Source organism: Rattus norvegicus, chromosome 5 (assembly GCF_021556685.1).
Source record: "Rattus norvegicus strain SHRSP/BbbUtx chromosome 5, alternate assembly SHRSP_T2T, whole genome shotgun sequence".
NCBI lineage: Eukaryota > Metazoa > Chordata > Mammalia > Rodentia > Muridae > Rattus > Rattus norvegicus.
In genome coordinates, this window is record NC_141538.1 from 171,512,332 (window position 1) to 171,539,230 (window position 26,899).

The following is a 26,899-nucleotide window of genomic DNA, read 5'->3' on the forward strand; positions in this document are numbered from 1 at the left end:
TCACTGGGGGTCTGGAAGTGGGGGTTCTCTGTTCTCCTGCGCCTGCGGCCATCACCACAAACTCCCTGAAGGCTGTGTGAGCTAGGATCACAGGTCAGAGCTTACACCGTCTGCATCAGGCTCCCGAGGAACCCCGATTCTTCACACACGCACCCATTACGCTGTCGACCGAAGCCCGCTTGTGATCTACGGGCCTTGCAGCAGGGCCTCCCTTCCTGTGTCCTAGCTTGGTCAGTCTTCTGTGGAAAGAAGGGGGCTCTTTTGTGCTCTGTGTCTTCACAGAGTAGCCTCAGAGGTCTGTGCACCCCATCGAGGTGGGTGCTGAGTCTGCAGATACTTTTCCCTCCTGGTCACCAATCCTCTCCCTGGACTCTGTGACTCTGTGAGATCCAAGGTCCAGCGTCTCACCCTCAGGCTCTGCCCTTGAGATAGCCACACCCCTATGAGGCAGCAGAGGCTTAAGGATTCTACCCCTTCCCTTGACCCCCTACTTTTCATTCCAGATCTGAGGAGTCAACTTTCTTACCCCGGAGCACAGATTTCCCCCCCCCCTGAAATGTTTCCCTCGGTAGCCCTATAAGATTGGGGTGAAGGGGTAGGCTCCTCAAGAACAGAGTCCACATTGCTATCATAGCTGAGTCAGCTCAGGTTTGTAACATCCCTGTGTGTGGAGCGAATGGCCTTCTGCATTGCCTAGCCCTAAGGAGCACCCATTACTGGGAGCACCGTCAGCGCTGACTATACCAGAAACCACGCATATACCACCATAGTCCCTCCTCCTCGCAGGTCTGTGTGTGGGGAATATCAATACCACGCACCAGGTCTGAAGATGTCCAGGCTCAACTCACTGTTGTGAGTCACGTCCACCTTAAAGCTGGGACAGAGAGGCGGAGTCCGGATACCCTTTGATCTCAAGGTTTATTCATTAGAATGATAAGCATCAGTTCACAGCACACGTGCGCTCTCTCTCTCTCTCTCTCTCTCTCTCGCACACACACACACACACACACACACACACACACACACACACACACACAGAGGCAAATAGCAGAGAGGCTCCTAGGCAAGACCCACTACTACGGGGACAAGCATCAATCCACAGTATACACACAGGGCGCTTGACTCAGAAACAAATAGCAGAGGGGCTCCCAGGCAAGGCTGGAAATCTGTTGTCTATCAGTGTGTCTCAGGCAGCGGCTCCTTCCTCTGGATCCTCTAATCACAATGCAGCCAGGGTGTCGGTCGGTCGGTTGGTCGGTTATCCTCTGGTCAGAGAACCAGACAGCATGACGGTCTTCACAGTCCCAGAATCAAGGTTTCTCTCTGCTTGTCCTCTGTGAGCCTCTGCTTTTATTGATGACACGGGGCGGTCACTCTCTGGTATTACATCATTGTCTATGACTTCATCCTCATCTGCTACGCACAGAGCTGGCTCCTCCACCTCTCACCTACTCCCCAGGCAGCTGACAGGAGCTAGCTTGCTTCTCACTGTAACATCCAACTCAGTCTTCCTCTAATCTCTTATCATGCTCTCTGCACTTGCTCTTTCCCAAACCTCTGTCCAGGTCCTGAAGACTCACTCCCGTGCTTAGCAATGTCCCTCCCCATATGTGGTGGAGGGACAGGGTCAAGGGGTAGCCTTGAGCCTTCAGCAGACATTAAGAGTACAGAAGTTGAGGGAGGTGAAGGTTGCCGCTAGGGAAGCCCCCGCCTGCAAGGACCCAATTTTCCTAAATTAGCCTTCTGCAAAAGCAGCCTTCTGTAGGCATGTCCTGGAAAGACAGGCAGAGCCTGGGTAGTTCAGAAAGGACATGAAAATTGGAACAGCAAGCCAGGGGGAACCTTCCCTGTCCCACTCAAGCCTAGCAGGAAGTATGAGGAGAAGGAAGAGGAGAAAGGGGAGAGAGAAGAGAGGTTGAATAGACACGGTCCCCCTGCCTCTGTTCCCTGGGGTCGGTGAACACTATAGCCCTGAGCGCTGACATGCAGTAGTCCCCGAGGCTCTCAGGGTGACCGTGGGGCTGAGCGCTGTGTTTCTCTCCAGGGAAGCAGCTGCCCCTCTTAAATAGCCTGCTGCACGTCTCCCGGCATGAGAGGACGGTTGTAAAACGAGGTAGCCTTTACCTTCCCTGCCAGGCAGCCCTGAGGAGGTGGGCTTGGCATCTGGACCTGCCATGGGTGGGGTACTGTGGATGGGCGGGGAGCACATGAGAGATGGGGAAGAGAGGACACTGACAGGGACGCCGGTCTCCAGTGCTTGCTGTATGTAGGATGTCTGGGGACAGCTGGGGACAGCTGGGCACCACCCATGAGGCTGGCTTGATACCACCTATGGGTGTACTGACTGGATAGGGCAGGATAACATAGTACCTTAGAGCTGGTGGGACAGCAAAGTGGCAGGGCATGAGCAACCTCAGCCCTGAGGGTCCTGGGCCCCGGTAGGGGTCCACAGAGGAAGAGAATTTAAAGGGGATCCCAGGTCACTGCAGCAATGCTGTGCTTCAGACCTATCCTGGAGGTATCAAAGGAGGGTGGGGACAGAGGCCTGCCCCATCTACCCCGCCACGCCCACCCAGCGAGTGCCTCACCCAGGCCTGCACCCCACCCACTGAAGCCTGTGTACCATATCCTCTGATTCTGCACACCTCACACTCTCTCCCTTCCATCCCCCCAGTCCTCAGAGATTCATCGCAGAAGAGTGACATCTGTACTACCCCAAGCTGCGTGATAGCAGGTGAGCTCCTCCCCTGGGGTGGCCACAAGGCTATTCGGGGGCTGCCTGAAGCCAAGTTGAGATTTTTGTCTTAAATTTGGATGCTACGGACAGCCAGCCCTCTGCCGGAGGCAAAAACAGATAAAATTCTGTGGGGAGTACAGAGACAACACAGAATGTGGTTTTATCTGGCGTGGATCCTGGAGTCCCACAGTGATGCTTTCTATGAAATCCCTAGCTGCAGGAGACCAACATAAAACAGCTGGGCAGGATTCTAGGGGTTCCCAGGCAGAGCATTATGCATGTAAGCTTAGGCCCCTGTCACCAACATACTCCAAATTCTGGGAAGCAGCTGTCTCATCTGATAAGTAAGAAACCTCAAGGACATGGAATGAGAAGCCACTGAGACTACAAGAGGCAGAAGGGCTATGGAGACATCCAGGAGCCTGGGACAAGTTTAGAGGGCAAGGTCACCAGCTGGGGCCTTCCTTGGAGCAGAAACCATATTCCATTATCGGGTCCTCAGGTGGGAGAGGAGACAGGAGGGTTTGAGTGGTTTATTAGTGGCAGCCCTAGCCCTTGAAGCCACTTGGGCAATTCCTCCCACGTTTCTAGACTCCCCCACGGCTCGGGGAGAGTGACTAACTCGATCAAGAACAGGTCAGTAGCAGTCAGCAAGCTGATAGTAGATATCAGTCCCCAAAGGGGTGCCGCCGTCTCTCAGACTCAAACGCAGTGTCAAGATGTCCTCCGCAATTCAGTCTCCTCTCCTCCCTCCACCCCCTTGGAGTAAACAGCTGCCAGAATCCTCCAGAACATGGACCAGTCAAAGAAACCCTGCGACAACTTCTATCAGTATGCTTGCGGAGGCTGGCTACGGCACCATGTGATCCCCGAGACCAACTCCAGATACAGCGTCTTTGACATCCTTCGGGATGAGCTGGAGGTCATCCTCAAAGGTGAAGAGTAGCCACCACCAGAGGGCAGGGAACCTTGGGTGGGTTCCTGGCCAACATCTCGGAGAGCAGGGCCAACGGAAAAATCACCGCTCATGAGCTGAACTAGGTCATCACCGTGGTGACGAAGTCCCTTGTCTGTCAGAGCGGTGGGAGTCCTGGGATGCTTAACCCAGCCGGAAGGGAACAAGGGTGACAGGAGACACGAGTTGTTGACCTGGGCCCTCAACCTCTGTTCTGCTTTCTCTCTGCCCACAGGGGTGCTGGAGGATTCCTCTGTCCAGCACCGCCCAGCTGTGGAGAAGGCCAAGACACTGTACCGCTCCTGCATGAACCAGAGTGAGTATACCCACACCCTGCTAGGGCCCAGTCAGCTCCAGCACCAGGGCACACGCTGAACACCATGAGGTGGGAGTGGGCGCCCTGCAGGGCACATTCAAAGCGTCTGTGTGCTGTGCCTTGCCTGGCCTGGCTTGTTACCAGCTGCCCTGTGTATTGGGCTTTGAAACCCCAGCCTGTGGTTACACTGCCTGAGGTCATCACTAGAGATCTGAGATTTGAGTCCAGGGTTCCACCAATGGGAGTCAGTGGGACCGTGGTTTTATGAGGTCATCTCTGTTGGAACCCCTACCTGGCATGTCCAGGGATACCTTATGTCCCCAAATCATGTGGCCAATGCCTACCAGATGTGGAAAACTCTCTGGATTCTCATCTTTACTAAATTTCCAACCTGAGAGGCTGGGTTCCCAAGTCAGACAGCAGCTGAACCCTGATCCTGTTCCTCTGCTTCTAGCCCACTAACCACCGTAGCAGTCCATCAGCTACACAGAACCCTGATCCGTTTGTCCCAAGCAGCCGGGACCTTCAGATTTGGCTACCGGTTTCTCTAATTTTGTCCCTTCTTCCAAATCAAGCTGAAACAGAAAACCAGATAGGCCATCGTCCTGCCCCACCTCTCTCCCACTCACGGCATCTTGAGGCTAGTACCCTTCATCGAAGCCATGTGGCTCCTCCTTTTCAGCCAAATCTTTGTCCCTTCCCTGTGTCCCCTCAGCCTCTGCCACATGCCTTGACGGTGGATAGCAGCTCCTTCTTGTTGCCAGCTCTGAAGTGCTGCTCCTGTGATCTGAGAGTGTCTGTGGTGACTTCTGGAGGTGCCCTGTGTGCTTAGTCTTTGCCTGGAGTTCTCCCAGGTTTCCTGTCAGAAAAGCACTTCCTTAGAAGGACCCTCCTTAGCCTAGGTCTTTAGACTGCCAGTGTGCTGCAGACACAGGTCACATAACTCCTGTGCAACCCTCTGTCCCTCGGTCTCCCTCCTGGCCATGACTCCTTTCCTAGGTTTGCTCACCAACTGCCACCTACCAACCTTGTTGACCCCAGGGAAGTGCGCACTTCGCCAGCAACCTCTGAACTAAAGCTGAGCCCTATGGGGCGGGCATGCTCTGGGCCTGTGTCAGGGCACCTGAGCAGCAGAGCCTGAGGAGCAAACACAGTCTCCTCCCCTTCCCAGGTGTGATAGAGAAGAGAGACTCTGAGCCCCTGCTGAACGTCTTAGATATGATAGGAGGTTGGCCTGTAGCCATGGACAAGTGGAATGAGACCATGGGTAAGTATAGGCCTGTCCGCAGACGTTGGGGAGAGGTCTATTCAACCCCAAAGCTGTCCGCAAGCTAACCCCCAAGTGCTCTGCTCCTTCCAGAGCCAACTTAGGCTCCACACTGGGGGGAAGGTCTGGGACGAGTGCTCACTGTGGCTGGCTCCCTGAAGTTCTGCACAGGGGCATCCCTCCTGGTGTTCTAGACACCAGTCTTCTTATCCCTCTGTTCGTCCCATAGACGGCGTCTCCCACCCACACATGGCCATTCCCTCAGAACCTATTTCCCCATGAACCACGTGGAGAACAGTCCCTCAGTCCCCAAAGTTTTACAGTGAGTTCTTTCCCTGAGCCAGGCAGGATTTCCTACGCGCCCCTCCCCCCAGAATGCTCTGTCCTTAGGAACACAGTTCCCTGTCTGGAGATGGCCTAGCTGGTCTCCAGCACAGGTGCTAACTCCTCAGGCCCCAAGTGGGAACTGGAGCGGCAGTTGGCTGTGTTGAACTCGCAGTTCAACAGGCGCGTCCTCATCGACCTCTTCATCTGGAATGATGACCAGAACTCCAGCCGGCACGTCATCTACGTATGCAGTACCCTCGGGGAGTGGAGGGTGGAGAACAGGGTCAGCAGGGTCCTCGTGCCTAACTCTGGACCCTTTGAAGCAGAGCAGGGAGATGGACCAGGATGGTGGCTGGGGAAATCTCTGAGCTCGATGCATGTGTCCCCTGCCCACTGCTTAGTCTGCAATGTGAATTGCGCTGAGCAGAGAGGCTGGCCCTGTGCTTAGCCTGTTTCTTACCCATTGTGAGGGTTTTGGCACTTGGGCAGGAAGACTGTAGAAGCCATAGCAGGAAGGTCAGGGAATCATACTTCGGGTAGGCTGTGTGACTTGAGTCCTTCCTGTGGGTGACCTATGTCCTGTCCAGCCCCTCTCTTACCTCCTTGAATGTCCCAACCTTCAACCCCCTCTCTGTGTCAGGGAAAGGCTTGGGTTCGGAAGCATCTGCCTTCCACAGGGAGCCCGTGTTCTGCCAGGCATAGTCCTGGGGGAGGGGACTCAGCCAGGCTGCTGGGATTCCCCACACTGCCAGGAGTCACACCCTTTGTGTTTCCAGATAGACCAGCCCACCTTGGGCATGCCCTCCCGGGAGTACTATTTCAAGGAAGACAGCCACCGGGTAAGCAGGAAGCCTTGAGGGCTCAGATACAGATGTGCACACGTCACATGCCTTGTGCCCACCGGGACTCAGCACTCCTGTTTGTCCACTAGCCTTGCTTCCCAAACCAGCCTCTGTAAAGCACTTGCGGGAATGTGGCTAGACACTAAGTTCTGGGGACAAAAATATGGACACCCAATTTCTGCACTTGTGTAGGTCCCGAGGTGAGGGAGCTCATCCAGACGGGCAATCCACTGCAGGCAGATTCTGTAATCTCCTATGCAGGATGATGTCCACTATCTGGGAAGCCCAGAACTCAGCCTAGGGTAGGCAGAGGCCCCAAGCCTGCTATGTAGAGTCTGCTTCTGTATCTGTGGAGAGAAGTCAACTATTAAGTAGCCTGGGGTAGAAGGGAGAGCTGGGAGGGACGACAGGGATAACAAGGACATCTGTCCAGGAATGGGGTAAGGAATGGGCAGGAGGCAGGAGCACCCAACACTGCAGGGCTGTAAGTGCTCATGGGCATCAAGCTGCTGGGACCTAACAGATGGTTGGGACCAGAAAGAAGGATGGTGGTCAGAGAAGGGGACTAGGAGGAGGTCGCAGGATACAGACAGTTGGAACCACAGCCACCTATCTGGCAACTGGCAGTGCTAAACATTAGGGGAGAGGGCAGAGCTTCCACTAGAGTGAGGGAAGCCCCTGCGAGAACAGGCATGAGGGCGTCCAGGGGAATAGACAAGCATCTTGAAGAGGCAATACCCCCACACCATGGCCGCCGAAACATGGCTGGGGCCACCTCGGCCTGGCACTGATGGCTCAGAACTCGCTGAGCTCCTGCGGAGGCCAATCCGGTACTGTGCATCTCTGAAAAACCGTCCTCACCCACAGAGGCCCGGGCATGGGTCATCCGGTGAAAAGGAAAAGGGATCACAGTTTTGGTCCTGAGCTGTCTGGCATAGCCAGAGCATGTGACTTCATTCCAAGTTTGGGGAGCAGGCCCCCCAGACCACAGACTACAGAACACAAAGGCTATCGTGCAGGCTTGTCCCTCGAGTGGGATCTGGGTGGCAGTGACAGCTGGGTGTGCTGTGGACAGTTCCCATGCTCCCTTCTATGCTATCTTTGCTGGAGCCTGTTGGGAAGGCTAGAAGGGCGAGCTTCCAGGGACCACTCCGTGTCTCACCCCACACCACCCCCACCCTGCTCCCCACCCACCACCCCCAGAGTGCTCCATGGTGGCCCAGGTGGCCAAAGCCACCCAGCTCCATCCATTGTCCTTTGGCCCAGGTACGGGAAGCCTACCTGCAGTTCATGACATCAGTGGCCACTATGCTGAGGAGAGACCTGAACCTGCCCGGGGAGACCGATTTGGTGCAGGAGGAAATGGCACAGGTGCTGCATCTGGAGACACATCTGGCCAACGTGAGGCAGGGCCGTGCTGGGAGGCTCGGGCTAGGTGCTGTGTACCACACTGTGTGACCCCTGCGCCCCACACAGGCCACGGTCCCCCAGGAGAAAAGGCATGATGTCACCGCCCTGTATCACCGAATGGGCCTGGAGGAGCTGCAGGAAAGGTTTGGTCTGAAGGTGAGACCGGGGCACCCACCCACCGTCCCAGCCCCAACCCATCTGGTTACTCATCCCTCAGATAGCTGGCTCTCATGGGGTAATATGGCTGGCACTGAGGCAGAAAGTACCTTTAAATGAGCACAGGAGGGGTTGGCGATTTAGCTCAGTGGTAGAGCGCTTGCCTAGGAAGCGCAAGGCCCTGGGTTCGGTCCCCAGCTCCGAAAAAAAGAACCAAAAAAAAAAAAAAAATGAGCACAGGAGGGGGAAAAAAATCCCAGCAGGATTAATCTTTATTTCCCTGAGACAGGCCTTCTCTCCAAGGCAGGATACTGCTGCTCTAAAGGGCCAAGCCAGAGAGGGCAGGGCTAGGACAGGGTTCAGGTCAGAAGTGAGTGATTGGACCTTCAGCCACTCCCTACTGACCAGAGCGTAGGGAGAAGCACTTGGATCTATATCTCTCTGCCGGAGGACAGGACAGGAGAAGCCTGAGAGAGCCCTAGGCCCAACCCATCACACCCAGAGATTCACATCCCATGTCCCTGGATTTGAAGGTCATGGCTATAGACAGCTCAGGAATTAAAAATCCTGCACTTTGAGAGGGCCAGCGTTCAGTCTCCAGCACCCATGCCAGGCAACTCACAACCACCTGTAACTCCAGCTCCAGGGATCCGATGTTCTCTTCTTATTTCCATGGGCACCCACGGAGACCCACAGATACACAAGCACACCACACACACATAGGAACAATTAAAATCTTCAATTAAGCACTAAATCCAAGCCAGGCATGGTGGCCCACGCCTTTGATCCTGGCACCCAGGAGAGAGAGGCAGGTGAAATTCCAGGACAACCAGGGCCACACAGAGAAGTCCTGTCTCGAAAAAACACAAAACACACACACACACACACACACACACACACACACACACCCCAAAGCCACCAAAGCCAATCTGATTAGAGACCGTGTCTCAAAATTCTTTTTTCCCCAAAGTCGTTAAAGTTACACCATTAAACTCCGCACTGTGAAATACTTACTAAGAGCAAAGATGGCCGTGGGGCTGCGAGAGTTTAGTAGTGTAGCTCTTCCCTAGCATGTATGACGTTCTGTGTCCAGTTCTCAGCATGAACACTAAAAAAATGTTGAAACAAAAATATCCCGGGGCTGGGGATTTAGCTCAGTGGTAGAGCGCTTACCTAGGAAGCGCAAGGCCCTGGGTTCGGTCCCCAGCTCCGAAAAAAAGAACCAAAAAAAAAAAAAATATCCCGCTTACGTAGCAGGTAAGACTATCATATTTTCTACTTGGACCATTTTTGCTTAGTCACGCTTGCTCAGCATTTCTCCCCACCCCACCCCCAACTGCACTTAATTTTTCAAACATTCTGCATAGACACTGGATGGTTTCACAGCCCACAGGCTCTGGAGAAATGTCACCTTTGGTCCTGATTCCTATTGGCGGTCCTTCCTCACCTGTTCCCCAAACTTCAGGAACTGGGTTTCCTAGATGCATGGGCTGCCCGCCCCTTTCTTCCTCCCCACCTCTCTACAGGGGTTTAACTGGACTCTCTTCATACAAAACGTGCTGTCTTCTGTGCAAGTTGAGCTGCTCCCGAATGAGGAGGTGGTGGTCTATGGCATCCCCTACCTGGAGAATCTTGAGGAGATCATTGACGTCTTCCCAGCACAGTGAGCCCAGGGGTAGTTTCCAGAGGGCCGCAGCATCTTTGTCCCTGCCCCACAACCACACACACACACACACACACACACACACACACACACACACAAATCCCCTGCTTTCCTGCTTTCGGGAGAAGACCCCATCAAGCACTTTCCCTCTGAGGAACACAGAGGTTCAATTCTGGCATCCACAGTGCTTCACCCTAGTGATGAGTCCCATCAAGCAAGAGGGACAAGCGGGTTAATCTTTGGAGAACTGAGAACCGTGTGTGGTGTGGATCCTGACGGCTAACCCATGTCCCCTCCCTGGGCAGACAGCCACTGACCTGTCTCATTTAACCTCTGCTTCCTCTAGGACCTTGCAAAACTACCTGGTGTGGCGCCTGGTGCTAGATCGCATCGGCAGCCTGAGCCAGAGATTCAAAGAAGCGCGTGTGGACTACCGCAAGGTGAGTACATCCTGGAGAGGAAGCTCCTGCCCCGGGCAAGCCCTCCAACATCCGTTTGAGCCCATGAAGCTAAGGGCCACGCACTGTCATCACTTGGGGTCTGAGACAGGAACATGGTAGAAAAGGGCCCTTGCACTACTGGGGTAGTCAACGGCCAGTAGTCAACATCCAGCAGTCAACAGAACAGAAGCCTTAGGCTGTCAAAACCAAGTGTGATCAGAGGAGGGACCAGGAAGTCTAGGACAAGAGGTCCAGGGGTAAACAGCCGGTAGAGAGACTAGAAAGGACAAGTGACTGGATGAGAGAAACGGCCATGAGGCTTCCTTATGGGCAGGACACCCACAATTCAAGAAGAAGTCATGGGATGCAGAGTTCTCTATGGCCTGGCTTAGGCCCAGGGACCAAGCGTGAATGGGAACACCACCATGTACTTTTGCCTCTCTGGGGACAGAGAGAAAGGCAGTCCTATAGCCACTACAGTAAGGAGAACCAGAATCTAGAATCTAGCCAAAGCTGTGTGTTTCCAAGCATCTATTCCAGAGTCAATGCTATCCCACGCTTTGGGAAAAGTTCAAGCAGACCACAGAGTCCAGGGTGAGTGAGAGCAGAGCCTGAGTAGTTTTTTTTTCAGAGTAAAGACAAGTCCCCTCAAAACAGCACAATGGCCTTCTCATGTCCAGGGGGGGCATCCCGTCTTAGTGGTCCCATGTCCCCCTCTGGGTACCCTGGGGCCAGTGGTGGAAGAGATCTACCTGCTTCACAAGCTCGGGGCCCCCTACCTGACCTGGGGAGGTTAGACGTTAGCACATGGGAATGAGTGAGTGGGCCAGCAAGTGAATAAAGAAACACACACCAGGCGCTGTACGGTACAACCATGGAGGAAGTACGCTGGCGGGAGTGTGTCAGCTATGTCAACAGCAACATGGAGAGTGCCGTGGGCTCCCTCTACATCAAGCGGGCCTTCTCCAAGGACAGCAAGAGCATAGTGCGTATCTTTGGCTCCAAACGGGCACTGTGGAAGCTCTCAGACTCACCCTGGGTCAGCCAACTTGGCAAAAATACCAGTCCCCATCATCATCGCCCCACCTGGTGACTCTCATGCATGGCCAGTCAACTCCTATTCTCTCCCCAAATTTAGTGACTCCTAAAGGATTGCACATTAATACCAGTGCTCACAAAGAACAGAGGGAGGCCAAGAGACCCACCTCCAGCCCTGAACCCCATTAGGACCCTGGGAAAGGCACAGGCTCTGTGGGTTCTGAGCTTGGTGTAGGAAAGCTTCCAAAAAGCTGGTGACGCTACAACCCTTAGCCAGAATGGTCACCCACATTAATGTCACGCTCTTGTGGGAAGTCAGGGCCCGGGCGGCACTGACTTCATCCTAAAGGTGTCCTAGACCTAGCCCGGAGTGCTAATCACACCCTCTAGGACATGAGGACACACGTTCCCCCCAGGTCAGTGAGCTTATCGAGAAGATACGGTCCGTGTTTGTGGATAACCTGGACGAGTTGAACTGGATGGATGAGGAATCCAAGAAAAAGGCCCAGGAAAAGGTGGGCAAGCCACAACCAGTGTGACATCCCCAGAGGAGTTCCTGCGGTCAGGACCCCCTCCCTGCCCTAGTGGGAGGGAAGCTGGAACAGGTGCCACACCTGGGTAGTCCCCAGGAAGCAGAAGGGGGCTCTGTGGTCTGAGGCGAGGACCTCTCCAAGTTCCTCTGGGGCCAGTGACAAACCAGTCTCTTGACTCCCAAGCAGAGGGAGCCGCTGGTTTCTCTTTGCACTGGCTAATTGTCTGGTTCTGCACACTGGTGGAGGGAACTTTGTCTATTTGCACCTTGCTGATACAGCAGGAAACAGGGCCAGCCTGTGGGGCTGGGGGAATCTCCCACAGTGGATGATTCTAGCAGCCCTTCCTCTGCCCAGGCCTTGAATATCCGGGAACAGATCGGCTACCCTGACTACATTTTGGAAGACAATAACAGACACCTGGATGAGGAATACTCCAGTGTGTGTACCTTTGGAGCTCTGCCTGCCCCCTGTTCCCTGTTCCAAGACACCCCCCTGGGGAGGACCTCCATGTAAGGTGTCCTCCTGCTCTCTTAATTCATTCAGCTACACTCCTACGCCCTGGCTCTAACCTCACCCTGTTTACAGATGGGGAAACTGAGGCCCAGAGAAACCAAGCTTTCTGAAAATCACATAAATGTTCAGAGTCCGGGTACCCTCCCCACGTACCTCCTCCAGGAGTCCGAGGGACACTCGCCCAGCTGACCTGTGTGTCTTGAGACACTTCCCCAACCCTCAGCCCCTCCTCTAATATTCTCTAGGACTCAGCCTGAGTGCCAGCCACACGAAACTCTTTTCTTCTCATAGCTGACTTTCTCAGAGGACCTGTATTTTGAGAACGGGCTTCAGAACCTCAAGAACAATGCCCAAAGGAGCCTCAAGAAACTTCGGGAAAAGGTGGACCAGAATCTGTGAGTAGAGCGGCTACATGAACTAGTCTGGGACGCAGGACTTAACTATTGTCTAGGGGTGGCCACATGAAGTCTGTCCTAATGCTGGCTGAAGAGGACACTAGAGCTAAATCCTCCTCCTCCCCAGCGTCCTCTGCTTTGGGGGCCTCAGAGAGGAACCAGACCTTGGGATTGGCTTAGGATGCCACGGTAGTAGTTGGGCACTCTGCCACAGACCTCTTCAGGGCAGGATCTGGTCAGCCAGGGCAGAGGGACCACAGGGAGCATCTTAGCACATGTAGACTCCACGTGACCATTGTATTTACCACAGCTGGATCATTGGGGCTGCAGTGGTCAATGCATTCTACTCCCCAAACAGAAACCTGATCGGTAAGCCCACCTTGCCTCTCCAGTACAGCCCCTCACCCTTGCCCAGAAAACTCCTCTAACATTCTCAGAAAGGGGAATGGGTTCCAGATGATCTCATGTCACCCTGTGGTCCCCCTCAAGGATCGTAGGTCGGGAGGGACACAGGGGAAACGGCAGGGAGTACCTCTCAGAAGGCAGCAGCAGGTGGGAAGAAACTGGGCATGGGTCCTCAATCCAACACTCCTGTTTTGGTATCCGAGCGTTTCTTTGTCTGCCCATTGGGCAGGAGTCCTAGCTTCAGATGACAGGGCTCGTTGGAGGTGCCCACCTGAGCCTGGCACACACGGCTTCCCACTCACAGCCCATCTTTGTCACCCTACTGGTGACAGTCTTTCCAGCGGGGATCCTCCAGCCACCCTTCTTCAGCAAGGACCAACCACAGGCCTTGAATTTCGGGGGCATCGGGATGGTGATTGGACACGAGATCACACATGGCTTTGATGATAACGGTAAAGGAGCACGGGGGGTGCCCCAACCCACCCAGCAGGCCAGGATCAGTTGGACATAGGCCTGGTCTAGCCTCCATCCCTGGAGGGGCTGCCCCGTTTGACTCTTAGAGCCTGACACCATCAATGATGTCTTAGACGTTTTTCCCATGTGGTTTAACCAGGGGGGGATCATATGAGGGTAACCATGTGCTCCTCCGTGTGGGTTTGGATCAGCTGAATTTGAGACTCCTGGTCCTAACTTCAGGGGCAAGGATGGGGTGCCGTGGAAGCTCTCCTGAGCAGCCCCCCAACATGGTGCTATGTGCTGGGAACCCCTGAACTCTAGCTGCCAGAGGAAGTTCATAAACATCCAAGCACTGGGCTGACCCTGCTAGGGGGTGCAGTGGGGCAGTGAAAACAGGGCCCTGGGGACATCCGTGCACCTCCCCAAGTGCGCGGGTCCTCCGCTCCCGCGCAGGTCGGAACTTTGACAAGAATGGCAACATGCTGGACTGGTGGAGCAACTTCTCGGCCCGGCACTTCCGACAGCAGTCACAGTGTATGATTTATCAGTACAGCAACTTCTCTTGGGAACTAGCAGACAACCAGAATGTGAGCACGTCACCAGCACTGTGGTGGCTCTGCGACTGCACCCAGCCCTGGCCTGAAGGGACAAGTGGGGGGCCAAGGTCGGGTGACCTCCATCCCGTCTGTTTTTATGCAGGTGAACGGATTCAGCACCCTCGGGGAGAACATCGCCGACAACGGCGGTGTGCGGCAGGCATACAAGGTGGGCCCTGCTAGGAGAAACTGGTATAGTCCTAACTAGGCAGAGCCATGCCCAAACTGGGGCTGTGTTCCAAAAACCCTCCGTCTGAATTGGGGAGGAAGCTGTATCCCATGGCCGTATATCTGGAGTCCCCCACATTTCCCACACTTGAGCTGGTACAGGAACCATTTTTGTTTCCCAATGAGTATACGCAGTAGAGATGACATGAGTGTGGGCCCCAGCAGCCCATAATCTACAGCCTCGGGACAGAGAGCACCGGGTACCGGGATCCCACGTGGGTGGATTCCGGGTGGCAGCTCTCTGGCTGAGGGTCTCACAGAGTCCTGTCGGATAGACCTTTAGAGGGCTACAGAGGAAAGAGCTGACTTATAAACAACGGCCCTAAGCTTGGGGAGGCAGGGCACCCACCTAGGGAAGGTCCTGGAACAAGATCATTCTGCATGTGGCTCTCTGGAAGCCTGGCTGGACCCAGCCCCATTTTGGTGCCTGCAGGCTTACCTACAGTGGCTAGCTGAAGGCGGCAGAGACCAGAGACTGCCGGGACTGAACCTGACCTATGCTCAGCTTTTCTTCATTAACTATGCCCAGGTAACCTCTAGTAGGGGCCTAGTCCCTGGTCCTTACAATCACAGCTTTGGAAAGTCCACTATAAAGTACTTCTAAGGGTACCATGAGCTTGCCACACCCCCTAAACTGCCAGCAGATGCGGAGGGAGGGAAGTGACCTCTTGGCTCCCATGTTCTCATCTTACAAATAATTTAGGGAGGTAGGACTCCCTAGTGCTCTGGCCCTAAGGCCAGTGACCAGACCACCCGTGCATCTCCAGGTGTGGTGTGGGTCCTACAGGCCGGAGTTCGCCATCCAGTCCATCAAGACAGATGTCCACAGTCCTCTTAAGTACAGGCAAGTGCGCAGTCCCCCAGCTAGCAGGCATGCCCCACCTCTGCCCTGGGCCCCTCCCCACATCTCAGACCTCCTTGGACTTGCTGGTCCACAGGGTGCTGGGCTCACTACAGAACCTACCAGGCTTCTCTGAGGCGTTCCACTGCCCACGAGGCAGCCCCATGCACCCTATGAATCGATGTCGCATCTGGTAGCCAAGGCTGAGCTATGCTGCGGCCCACGCCCCGCCACCCAGAGGCTTCGTGAATGGTGTAGCCGGCATAGATGTGCAGGTTGTTGCCTGAAGGCCACTGGAGCCACCAGCCAGCCCTCCGCGCCCAGCCTAGAGGGCAGCCACCCGCCCACATCTGGGATGAGTGGTGGTGCCTGGTCCTGCGCCTTTTCCGGCCAGTGAGGGTCAGCGGCCCGGTAGGAGCAGTCAGCTGTCCCCCACCCTCTTCATAGTGTGTGGCTAAATGTCCTCGAGCTTCAGACTTGAGCTAAGTAAACGCTTCAAAGAAGGCTTTGCTTTCTACATGTTGGTTGAAGTCGGGTGGGTGGTCGGGTGGAAGGCCTGGGTAAGCTGGGGCCAGGGGGAGAATTACAGCTGCTGGGAGAAAGGTTTCAAGACCAGCCTGAGAATGCTGGTGCTGGGAACCCTGAAGAGACCAGGATGCCCCCTAGAGGCCACGACCACAGGTCAGTGGGTTAGGCTTCCGGGGCTGGACTGGATCCACATTCTGGTGACTAGTGTCAGTTTGTGGCAGGAGGAGCACCTGGAGACCTGGGGAGCACGGTGTGGAATCTGGAAGCCAGAGATGGTCTAGATTGTAAAGGGGACATCACCTGCTGTTTACAGATGATCACTGGATCGAGGGAGGGCATCAAGGTGGACCCTGGAGTCACCCTGGCTTGGATTTACAAAGTACTAATCCACCTCGAGGGAAGATTCCTTGACAGGGGGAGCCCTGAAATGGTGGGGTGTCTGGAGTCCTGCTTGGACCTCAGGACCCTAGGGACAGAGACATGTTCAGCCTAACTCAGGCTTCTCACAGGACACACCAGCCATTCAGGTCAGGGAAGGGTTCCTCAGTCTGTGCCTGCCATCTCTTTCCTGAACCCAATTAGCCTCTGGCTAATCTCCACCATAAACACAAGCAGACACCTGTGTTCCCAGTTCCCGCAACTGGGCTCCATTTGGGGGCTGGGGTCAGAGTCCTACTGCCATCCATATGTCCCAGCCTGACCCTATGTCCTCAAACAAAGTGGGCTACCACGTTAGGTCACCTTGAAAGGAGATGACATGGTTGTCCCCAGGGTCCCATAACCAAGGCCTGAAGTCTGTCCTTTAGGAAGATGACACTTGGACATTCATCCCTCCTGCCTTCAGGGAGCAACAGAACTGCAGGGGCGCACTGTGGAAGCAGTGAGACGCTCACTGCCCAGGGCCTGCACTTTAATGGCTTCATTGCTGTTCAAAGATGAACAAGGCCCAACGTCCTGGCCCAGTCCAAATGCATCCAAGGTCGCAGATGCCTCCAGGTTCTCAGAGGGCACGTGTCACCTCCCACACACCTCTTCATCACACTGTGGGGACAACAGGGGCCATCAGCCTGGTCACACTCCTCAGAGGCCAGTGGTACCCACTACCCACATATAGAAGGAGGCACCCTGGACAAGGGAAACAGTCTAACCCACCTATTACTCCCTTCCACTGGAGGAAGGGCCACACTAAGGCCTGACTGACACACCTAGGACACAGCCCAGCCTTCCTCAACCCACAGAGCTGCCCTGCTTTGCCTACCCACCAGCCTCTCTGCTGCTCCATCCTGGCCAGCCTATCCCCCTTTACGAGCAGAATCATAGAGACACATCTACATCCCAAGACTGCATAACAAAGAGAAAATTATGTAAATCCCTAGAGGCTATAGCTCAGTCCCTGGCCACGCCAAGCAGTCCCCAAGTCAGTTATATATACTTAAGCAGTGCTCCCCAAAGCCTCACCTGGGGTGGCTTGCTGGAGCAAACCTCTGCAGAGATACCCAAGGCCTGCAGGATGTTCTCCTGGGGAACGTAGTCACCCGGGGAACTCTGGATGAAGTGCAACAGGACCCTGTCGCCACCTGTAATCACAGGCAGGGAGTCAGCTGCATGTATCTTGCCTCTGTGCACCAGGAGGTGAGACTAACCCAGTAACCAAGCCCAGCAGCCCAATCCCTCACCCTGGTACCCAAGACCAGATTGGGAACTGTGAGGACATGGGCCACCAAGACAGGCAAGATGGGGCTCTATGTCCTGCCCTGACCCACCCTTGCTGACCACCAGCAGCCCTCCACTTTGCAGCAGGTCACCAGACAGGTTCCCCTGGATGCCAACAGCCTTAGCCTGTAAAGACAGGAATGGGTTATGGTCAGTCTCGTGGAGGTGGGGGAAGGAGGGCACCACAGGAATTCCCACCGCTCTCAAACCACAAACCTTGGAGGCTACATCACGAACAGGTTTTCCCAGGGCAGCTGGCAAGATGCTTAAGCTGTTGTACCTACAAAGACATTAGGGTCCCAGTTTCTGGTGGGGCATGAGTACCCACACCAGTGTCCTGCCCCACCCATTTATCTAACCCAGGGTTCAGCCAGATCAGCAACTAGCCTAACCGGGAGGATCTAGAGGAGCCCCGGGAGCCCTCAGGCTGAATACAGCTGGCCTGGGGGCCCTAGAGAGGTGGTGTGGAGTGTGGGGAATGAACTCCAAGCTGGATGTGCCCGGGGATCTTGCTTAGCTGGCACTGCCTATCATGACGGGGAGTCTGTGGCAACAGAGGACCGCAATGGGCCATGGCTAAGGAACTGAACTCCAAGGTTCCTCTTGCTTATGAAACAGCAGACTGCTGAGGACAGGCCTGGCTTGGACCAACACCCATGAGAAGTCCCCAAAGAAGGGCTGGCTGAAGCACCAGAAGTCGGTTTCCATGAGACAAACCGGACAGCAGAGCAGACGGTGGTAGCAAGAAGATGCATAAGAGAGGCCACTCTGTGCTCCTGTCCCTGCCTAGACTCATGCTCCCAAACAGAAACACTTACCTCTTGAAGCCCAGCTCCTTATAGATTTGCTTGCTCTCATCAAGGTAGAGTTCTAGAAAGGAAAGCCACGAGTTTGTAACCCCCAGGCTTCCTACATTCTGTCCTCTGTCCCCTCCACTTATTGTGTCCAGCCCCACCCACCCAAGCCAGAAGGAGCAAGGCAGGATAGAATGTCACCACTGCTTTTACGGGAAGGGCAAGAGTCACTGGGACTTTGCCATTAGGTCTGGGCGCCAGCCAGAGCACAGGCTGGAGGCAGGGCAGGGGAGATCTGCAGGTGCTGACACATGAATATATTCTTGATGGACCTGGGAACGGAGAGGTCAGCCCGGGCTCCGAGTCCGGGAAGAGTCGCACCTCCTGAGAAGTAACCACCATCCAGAAACTCCTGCAGACCCAGGGCTTCAGGCCCTATGCCCACTAGGCGCACATCGTTTTGGTCCAGGATGCCCCGGAGGTTGCTGAGGTCCTGGGCGATCCAGCGGCACACCATGCAGCCGAAGCGTCGCAGACCGGCCACCACACAAGCTTTCTCCTGCCATAGGCTCCGCAGCTCCACGGCCTGCAGAATGGATCGGTCGGGGGACATGGGTTCACCAACCCCCTATGCCCGACAGCCTCACATACCCCCGCAGCGTGCTGCTTCAAGCTTCGCAGCCGACTGGTCGTCCTCATGGTTCCTATGTGGACCATCTGCTGAACCCACGCCCAATGCGCGAACTCATAGGGCCCCTCAGCACCTCCACTCCAACCCATGTGAGTCGCCAGCGCTCTGGACCAGGTGCTAAGAGGCGTTCTCCGCCCTGAGCCAGCCAGACCTCACCTCTCCAGTAACTGCATGCTTCAAGACACACGCTCCTACGCGACCAAGGTCCAGCGTACTCATGGCCTCCTCTGTCCCCTTCTACACCGGGATCCCTACTCCCGGCCCTGGGGAGGCTCACTCGGTCCTGCGCAGCCTCTTCAGCCAGCCTATGCCCCGCCCATAATCCCGCCCCAGTCCGGGAGAGCTGCACCGCCTCCAGGGGTTCTGATCGCAGGGCTAAGCTCTTGCTAGTCCCACCCCAGACTCCGCCCTGAATATTTTAGCATACACGCACACCCTCCCTCCACAAGGACAATCACTGCAGATCCCTCTGCCTGGGTTATAGCTATTTGCATATGCATAAGTCTATTGGCCAATGGCGTAGCCGGTGAAGCTCGACAGCATTTCTGCAAGTGGTGCGCCTGCGCAGAATGCGTTTGCGTGGCTCTAGCATTTGCAGGACTCTATGCTAGCATTTGCGTGCATCGCCACTAGCATCAGGTGGGCCCTAGTAGTGCAGCAGGATGGTGGAATTAAGAGTCAGAAAGTTAAAGCGGCGAATCGAATTCACGAGTCACTAAAGTGAGGAACAGCAGGGCAGCGACACTTACAGTACTGAAAGAACAGCCTTTCCAACTCTAATTTCCCGCTTTCAAAACTCCCTTTCCCGAAATTCTATTAACTTCCTGCTTAAAGTACCATTTCCTGCCGAGTCGATGTCAGCTTTTAAACCACGGGCTCCAGTATAAAACAATCCAAAGGAGAGAAACAGAAGGTCACAGTGCTGTGTCTATAGGAAGAGGAGAGGGCTCAGGAATCCCCTTATCCAGTCCTCTGACAGATGCAGAGGCTGGGAAAGGAAGAGAGTCACCACAGAATACCCAGCTGAGGGTGAACAGCCAGGCAAGAAGCTAGGAACCATATCTCTAGGTCAAAAGGAGAAGTGAGCAGCTAGAGAGATGGCTAAGTGGTTAAGAGCACTGTCTTCCAAAAGGTTTGGTTCCCAGCCACTCTACAGTGCCTCGCAACCCTCTGCAAATCCAGCTCCAGGGCATCTGATGCTCCCTTATGGCTTCTTCAGGCACCAGGCATGCACATTGTACCCAAACATATATGCAGGCAAGAGTAGAGCTGGGGAGCTGACTCACTGAAGTTCCCAGAGCTAGGGAAGCAAATACATGAGATTCCTTGGGGCTCACTGGTCGGTCAGTGTAACTGACTCAGTGAGCTCCATGTTCAGCAATAGACCGTGTCTCAAGAAATAAGATGGAGAGGCACTGAGTAAAACACTCAACCACTGGAGTCCGAGGGCTCGCACAGGTGCACACAAACATACAAACAAACAAACAAACAAACAAAGAAAAGAAAATCGCAGGGCCAAGGGAGCTGGTTCTGTAGAGCCACTGGTTCCAACGGCACCGCCAGAAGAAATCCAGAGATGTGACTTCTTGCCTCCTGTTAAGTATTGAGGGTACAATGCAGAGGGTCCCAGGAGCATCGGAAGATATCTGCAGAAAGTGCTGCATGCTGAGCAAGAGCCAACAGGCCCTTCCCTGAGGCAACTCACTCACATATACAGAACCCACCTCATCTTCATGGAGACCGAGACAGAGTTAATATGAGGTAAGACAGGTCATCAGAAGGATAGCATCGTAGAGTCTTTGCGTTTTATAGGGTAGAGGTACCTAGCCCAAGGATATGGAACCCCAAAAACACTTGCGGCCATTTCTGTATTTCCAGAGTTCTTTCAGGAATGCAGATTTCCCATGCTTGGGAATAGGGTGGTTGCGTGTTTTTCCTCCGGTGCCTCTTTTGCCTGATATTTTAGCTTCTGCTTTTTGGTTCTTTTTTTTTTTTTTTTTTTTTTTTTCCGGAGCTGGGGACCGAACCCAGGGCCTTGCGCTTCCTAGGTAAGCGCTCTACCACTGAGCTAAATCCCCAGCCCCTTAGCTTCTGCTTTTATTGGTTCTTATGCTAAATACTGGCATAATCTTGACTCTCTCATATCAATGGCATGTGTGTAGTGGTTGGAATAGGTTTAGCCATCATATACTCCATGTGTTTGAATGTTTGGCCCACTGTAGCACTGTTAGGAGGTGTGGCCTTGTTGGAGTAGGTGTGGCCTTGTTGGGGGAAGTGTGTCCTTGTTGGAGTGGGTGTGGCCTTGTTGGTGTAGGTGTGGCCTTGTTGGAGTGGGTGTGGCCTTGTTGGGGGAGGTGTGGCCTTGTTGGGGTGGGTGTGGCCTTGTTGGGGTGGGTGTGGCCTTGTTGGGTAGGTATGGCCTTGTTGGGTAGGTGTGGCCTTGTTGGGTGGGTGTGGCCTTGTTGGGTAGGTATGGCCTTGTTGAAGTAAGTGTAGCTTTGTTTAGAGAGGTGTGGTCTTGTTGGAGGAAGTGTGACACTGTGGGTGTGGGCTTTGAGGTTGATTATGTTCAAGCTCTGCCCAGTGTGGAACACAGTCACCTTCACTGACTGCTGATCAAGATACACAACTTTCAGCTCCTTCTCCAGCACCATGTCTGCCAGGATGCTGCCTTGCTTCCTGCCATGATGATATGGACTAAACCTCTGAAACTGTAAGCCGGGGCCCCAACTAAATGTTTTCTTTAAAGAGTTGCCATGGTCATGTTGTCCCTTCATAACATTGTAACCCAATCTAAAACACACCTGGAACTAAACATTGAAGCAGAGAAGTGCCAACCTCAGAGGACAGCTGGGTAATCCATCAATTTATGTGGGCTTTCTTTGGATTGTGCTACACAGTGACAACCTCAAACCTCAGCTGATCACTGCAACTAAGTTTTACCTCCCTTTCCTGTGTGTGTCCAAAGGGCAGGGATCTCTACTCCTGGTACTTGCTTATTCTGAGATTCAGGTTAAGGGGGAGCCATGGCTCTCTGGAATGTGCTTTCTTCTGGCAGAGCAGAATTGGGATACATTGTTTTTTGTTTTTTTTTTTCCTTTTCCTTTTTTTTTTTTTTTCGGAGCTGGGGACCGAACCCAGGGCCTTGCGCTTGCTAGGCAAGCGCACTGCCACTGAGCTAAATCCCCAACCCCAAAAATGTGTAGCCCAGGCTGGCCTCGAACTCGTGATCCTCCTGCCTCTGCCTCCTTCAGCAAATCCTACCGGCGTAGGCCACCACAACTGGCAATACATTGTTATCTCACACATAATTGGCCAGAGCTTAGCAATGGCCAGGTGGATTTTGGGGACAGGGAAGTACATGTCTTCCACAAAGCATTTTCTTTTTTTTTTTTTTTTTTTTTTTTTTTTTTTTTTTTTTTTTTTTTCGGAGCTGGGGACCGAATCCAGGGCCTCGCGCTTCCTAGGTAAGCGCTCTACCACTGAGCTAAATCCCCAGCCCCCACAAAGCATTTTCTAGCCTGGAACTGAGCAAACTAGCTATCACCCATTCCTGTTGTCACAAAAAATGAGACTCTGGGTATAAATGCTAGACTGATTTCCTGGGGTGTAACTATGTGGGGACACAGCAGACTGGGGGACTTGCATGTGTTGCCCATACACAGGATAATGTAGAGGGAAAACACAACTCTGAGCAATGTCTTTGAACAGTAGCTGGGTAGAAGGGAATTCCATCTATTTTAGTCACTGCTCTAAGGACGCCATGACTATCTTAGTTGGGGTCTCTATTGCTGTGAACAGACACCGTGACCAAGGTAACTCTTATAAAGACAACATTTAATAGGGGCTGGCTTATAGGTTCGGAGGTTCAGTCCATTATCATCATGGCAGGGAGCATGGCAGCATCCAGGCAGACATGGTCCTGAAAAGGAGCTGAGAGCTCTACATCTTGATACAAAGGCAGCTGAAAAGAAAATGTCCTTCACAGGCAGCTGGGAGGACGTACTGGGTGGAACTTGAGGATAGAGACCTCAAAGCCCATCCTCACAGTGACACACTTTCTCTACCAAGGCCACACCTCCTCAAATAATGCCACACCTCCTAATAGTGCCACTTCCTGTGGGCCAGGCATGTTCAAACCACAACGACCAAGACAGCTATTATGAAAGAAAGCATTGGACGGAGGGCTTGTTTACAGCTTCAAAGGTTTAGTCCATTCTCATGATGGGTTAAGCATGGCAATGTGCAGGCAGGTACTGGAGCAGAATCTGAGAGCTGCTTCCTGGGTGTTAAGCAGGGAGAGAGGGAGAGAGATGGAGAGAGTCCATGCCTGGGATTGGCATGAGCTTTTGAAACCTCAAATCCCACCCCCAGTGATACACTTCCTCTAACAAGGCCACACATCCTAATCCTTCTAATTCGTTCAAATAGCACCACTCTCTGGTGACTAAGCATTCATATATTTAGTCCTATGGGGTCATTCTTACTAAAACCAACACACCATCCTTGGCACATGGTGCAGAGGGAGGGACCAATAGGAGTCTGGTTATCCTATCTGGAGGCCCTGAAGATGTAAGAGACCAAACAGGCTTCACAGGTGATCCCCCTGGGTCACTGTTCCAGAGTACCATTTCTGACTACATCCTGGTAGTATGGCTGATCTTTAGGAGTCCTGGCAGGCATCACAATCAGTAGCAAAACGATCTGCAAAGAGGTGAGTCAAACTTCGGAGCCTGTTCATTTCAAAAATATTTGAACAGTTAGGGAAAGTTTCCTGGTGTAATATAGTCCCCAGTCCCCAAGAAAATATCATTACAACAAAGCAGATAGCATGAACACCAATTCCTCTGCATGGGAACCGCTCGAGATCAACTGGAACATGAGTGTCTCTACAGGGTCCTCAGGTCTTATCATGCCATCCATTCAAATGACATAGGTGAAATTTATATTACAGTCTGGTTATAACTCAAAGTACTTGTCATTTCTTCCAAGAAGATATGTTCTGGAGATGGGCTTTCTGTGTTAGCTTAAGACCCCAGGGAAGGATCTGGCATGGTCTTGGTCATACAAATAACACAGAGGTCATGTAGGCTATGAGTCCCCTCCAGCCCTGGCTGTGGGAGCTGCGAGGAGGCCCTGGCTATTACGGATTATGTAAGGGTCATGTACACTGCTGGTTCTGGTTGTAGGAGCTTGATGTGGCCTGGCCCTGCAGATCACTAGGCTGTTAATCAAATCTCATCCCCACCCTTCTGGATGAAAACTCAAGTTATGTGAAAATATTTGACTTGTTGATGCTTTTTAGTTTAAAAGTAGATTCAGTAAACTACATTTTTATACTATTATTCCTATATTCCTTCCTTTCTTTTCATCCCTTCTCCACTCTTTTCCCCTAACATAAGAGAAAGATTTTAGAGGAAAGAAAAAGAAAAAGATAAACCTACAAATCTAACCTACTATACTTTGTTTCTCCCCTGATCAAGACCATTAACACATTGTAACCAATCCCCTTAAACGATGACAAACATCTGTCACTCACCAAATGGCCAAAATCCACCCACCCTATCTCTTGGGAATGAGGTATCATTGTCTTAAAATTGCTTCCTGTTGTGTTGGAGTAACGTTCGGGGGCCCTAAGGAAATTGGAATATTGTTCAAGTCCTAGGAAAGCTCGCTGCAACATTTGCTGTCCGCCTCTGTGTGATGTGAACATGCGGATGTAACTCAAGAGTCCTGACTGAACAGTCTGAGAGGCTGGATCATCCTAGCTAGGTATTTTGTATGCAGATTTTTAGGAAACAGCGTTTGAGGCAATGAGGCTAGATCACCTGTGTAGAGGTGGGTCTGATGCTAAGGTCCTGTCTCCCAATTGGTTGGTTGTCTGTCATTAAAGAGGCCATGGGCCAATTGCTGGGCAGAAGAAATGGGCGGGACTTCCGAGTCCTAGGAGGCAAGGGAGAGATCCAAGGAGAAGAGAGACAGACTTTGCCAAGCCTCAGAGAGAAAATAAAAACCAAGCAGCCATGTGAGATCTCGGGAGGAATGGAGTACTGTGGCCGTTCCAATAGGCAGGAGGTTGAAAATGTTTAACAGGGACTAGATGTAACTGAGCAACTAAAGTTTAGGGCAAGCAGAGAGGTGCGGAGATAACAATATTGATAAGGGCACGGTTTTCCTGCAGAGATAGTAGTGCTAACTACTACAATTGTGTCAGAAGGCAAATTGAAAATGAGCAACGTACGTGTGTGTGTGTGTGTGTGTGTGTGTGTGTGTGTGTGTGTATGTGTGTGTGTGTGTCTTTTATCCGTAGATTCATGGGAAGCTGGGCGGGGGCTGGTAGCACCTCCCATTCCCGGAGCTTAGGCTGGATAGCAAAGCTACAGGCAACACACCTGGGCTCATCTGTTTTGGTGTCTGGTCCTCTTGCTCTGTAGATGTGTAAACTTTCAAAGATGATATACATTTGTGCATCAACATATATATGGAATATGCAGTGTTCACCATTCAGCTTCGTGATTCTCTGCTCTCTGTTTGAGCAGGTAAGGCATCTGTCCTTTTTGATAAGTCAGTTTGGATTGTATAACCAGAGCATGAAAGATCCCCGAAGGGAGACCCTCACTCGTCTCGGGAAGTTGAGGACCCCAGACATACAAGAGGCAAATCTTGATGCAATAAGCAGAGGCGAAGTTTATTACGGAGCTCTGGGTTGACACGTATCCCATGCAGGAGACAGAGGCGTCGACCCTGAGTGGCTAGGAGAAGGGCTATTTAAAGGAAGAAGTCACAAGCCCCAGGAGATGAGGGGATGTCAAAAGGAAATATCAAAAAATGTCACAAGGGGAAACTCTCAAAGTCACAGGATTGTTCTTAAGACTCTAGGGTTTAAATCAGGGGAAAGGTCAAGCCCTCATTCTCCTGAGAACAGATCTTGATTCCTGTCTTTTAGGGTAAATGTTTGTTAGAGTTGACGAAGCATCTGCATCTGATACACATCTGGTTAGGCTTCGGCCCCAGTTTCCTGGAATACTATCTGCAGGACACAATGGCTGGAACATTATCTGTACGGCACAATGGGGGCTTGAACAAACATCACAGGGGCAGAACAGAACCCGTTACTCATTTATTCACATCCGGTGACATCCGGAGGGTCAGTGAGTCTGCACCAGTCTTCCTGCATTTTTAACCATCTGTCTTCCTGAGTCAGATCCTGTTGCTGAGTTTTGAGCTAGTTTAAAACTCTATCTCTCAAGTGTAATATAAATTTCACCTATGCCATTTGAAAGCATGGCATGATAAGACCTGAGGTCTCTGCAGCCAATAGGATTTGTTGACTCTGCATAGCTGAAATCCTGCTGGAAAGCTTTCATGTCCCAGCCGGTCCCGGAGCAGTTCCCATGCGGAGGAATCCGCGTTCATGTTATGTGTTTTGTTGTTGTTCTTGGGTTTTTCCCCTTCATGTCTGCAGCCAAGATTTTCAGGAGGTCTCCCCTGGTCAAATCTAATCTTTATTAATTTTGATGGAATCCATAGCTTTTCTTCTCCCGATGAAACAAAGACAAAACCTCTTCCCCAATGCAAACTATTTCCTTCCTTCTGTTCTTCAGTTAACACCTATGTGAACTGATTTAAGTCAGCAGTCCTTTCAAAACTCCGGTTCTTTTCGGCAACTGTGCTACCTGTTGTCTCGATATTTAGAAAATTTAAAATCAATAAAGCATTATTTAATCTATCTCTGGAGAAACCATATCCCCTTTTTGTTCTATGAGAATTTTCTTTAAGGTGTAGCTAGAACCTTTTACAATTGCCTGGCCTGTATTATTGCAAGATATATTTGTAACATAGTTTATGCCATAAGATCTAAAACGTTGTTGCATCCCAATGGATACACATGTCAGAGCATCATCTGCTCCAATCTGCAAAGACGTTTTCAAGATGGCCATTACGTCTATAAATGTGCAATCTCAGAATCATCCTCTTCAGAACTTAAGGCAGAAGCCCACTGGAATTCTGAACATGTATCAATAGTATGATATATCAACATATGTACACATTTTG

At 52.5% G+C, this 26,899-nt stretch overlaps 2 protein-coding genes across 8 annotated transcripts in view; one reads left to right on the plus strand and one right to left on the minus strand.

The window, feature by feature from the left end:
- Mmel1 (membrane metallo-endopeptidase-like 1) overlaps positions 1-15,623 on the plus strand; it is a 30,469-nt gene extending 14,846 nt beyond the window's left edge. For 2 of the 7 annotated variants that reach the window (XM_087549517.1, XM_087549514.1), the window contains 21 exons: positions 2,675-2,734; positions 3,511-3,672; positions 3,928-4,008; positions 5,180-5,275; positions 5,728-5,846; positions 6,379-6,441; positions 7,711-7,845; positions 7,921-8,010; positions 9,537-9,673; positions 10,020-10,113; positions 10,970-11,098; positions 11,568-11,666; positions 12,039-12,122; positions 12,489-12,592; positions 12,903-12,961; positions 13,330-13,449; positions 13,907-14,040; positions 14,153-14,218; positions 14,711-14,806; positions 15,045-15,121; positions 15,216-15,622. In XM_087549517.1, coding sequence (XP_087405643.1) covers positions 3,531-3,672; positions 3,928-4,008; positions 5,180-5,275; positions 5,728-5,846; positions 6,379-6,441; positions 7,711-7,845; positions 7,921-8,010; positions 9,537-9,673; positions 10,020-10,113; positions 10,970-11,098; positions 11,568-11,666; positions 12,039-12,122; positions 12,489-12,592; positions 12,903-12,961; positions 13,330-13,449; positions 13,907-14,040; positions 14,153-14,218; positions 14,711-14,806; positions 15,045-15,121; positions 15,216-15,315 — 2,025 coding nt within the window. In that variant the 5' untranslated portion in view covers positions 2,675-2,734; positions 3,511-3,530 and the 3' untranslated portion in view covers positions 15,316-15,622. 7 annotated transcript variants of the gene reach the window in all.
- Positions 15,624-16,517: 894 nt separating this feature from the next.
- Prxl2b (peroxiredoxin like 2B) lies at positions 16,518-19,121 on the minus strand. Its single transcript, NM_001108697.1, has 7 exons — positions 19,001-19,121; positions 18,535-18,739; positions 18,178-18,229; positions 17,576-17,639; positions 17,410-17,485; positions 17,105-17,223; positions 16,518-16,687 (listed from the first exon to the last, which is right to left on the minus strand). The coding sequence occupies exons 1-7, from the start codon at positions 19,061-19,063 to the stop codon at positions 16,661-16,663; spliced, it is 606 nt and encodes a 201-aa protein (NP_001102167.1). The 5' UTR covers positions 19,064-19,121; the 3' UTR covers positions 16,518-16,660.
- Between the last annotated feature and the right edge of the window lie 7,778 nt (positions 19,122-26,899).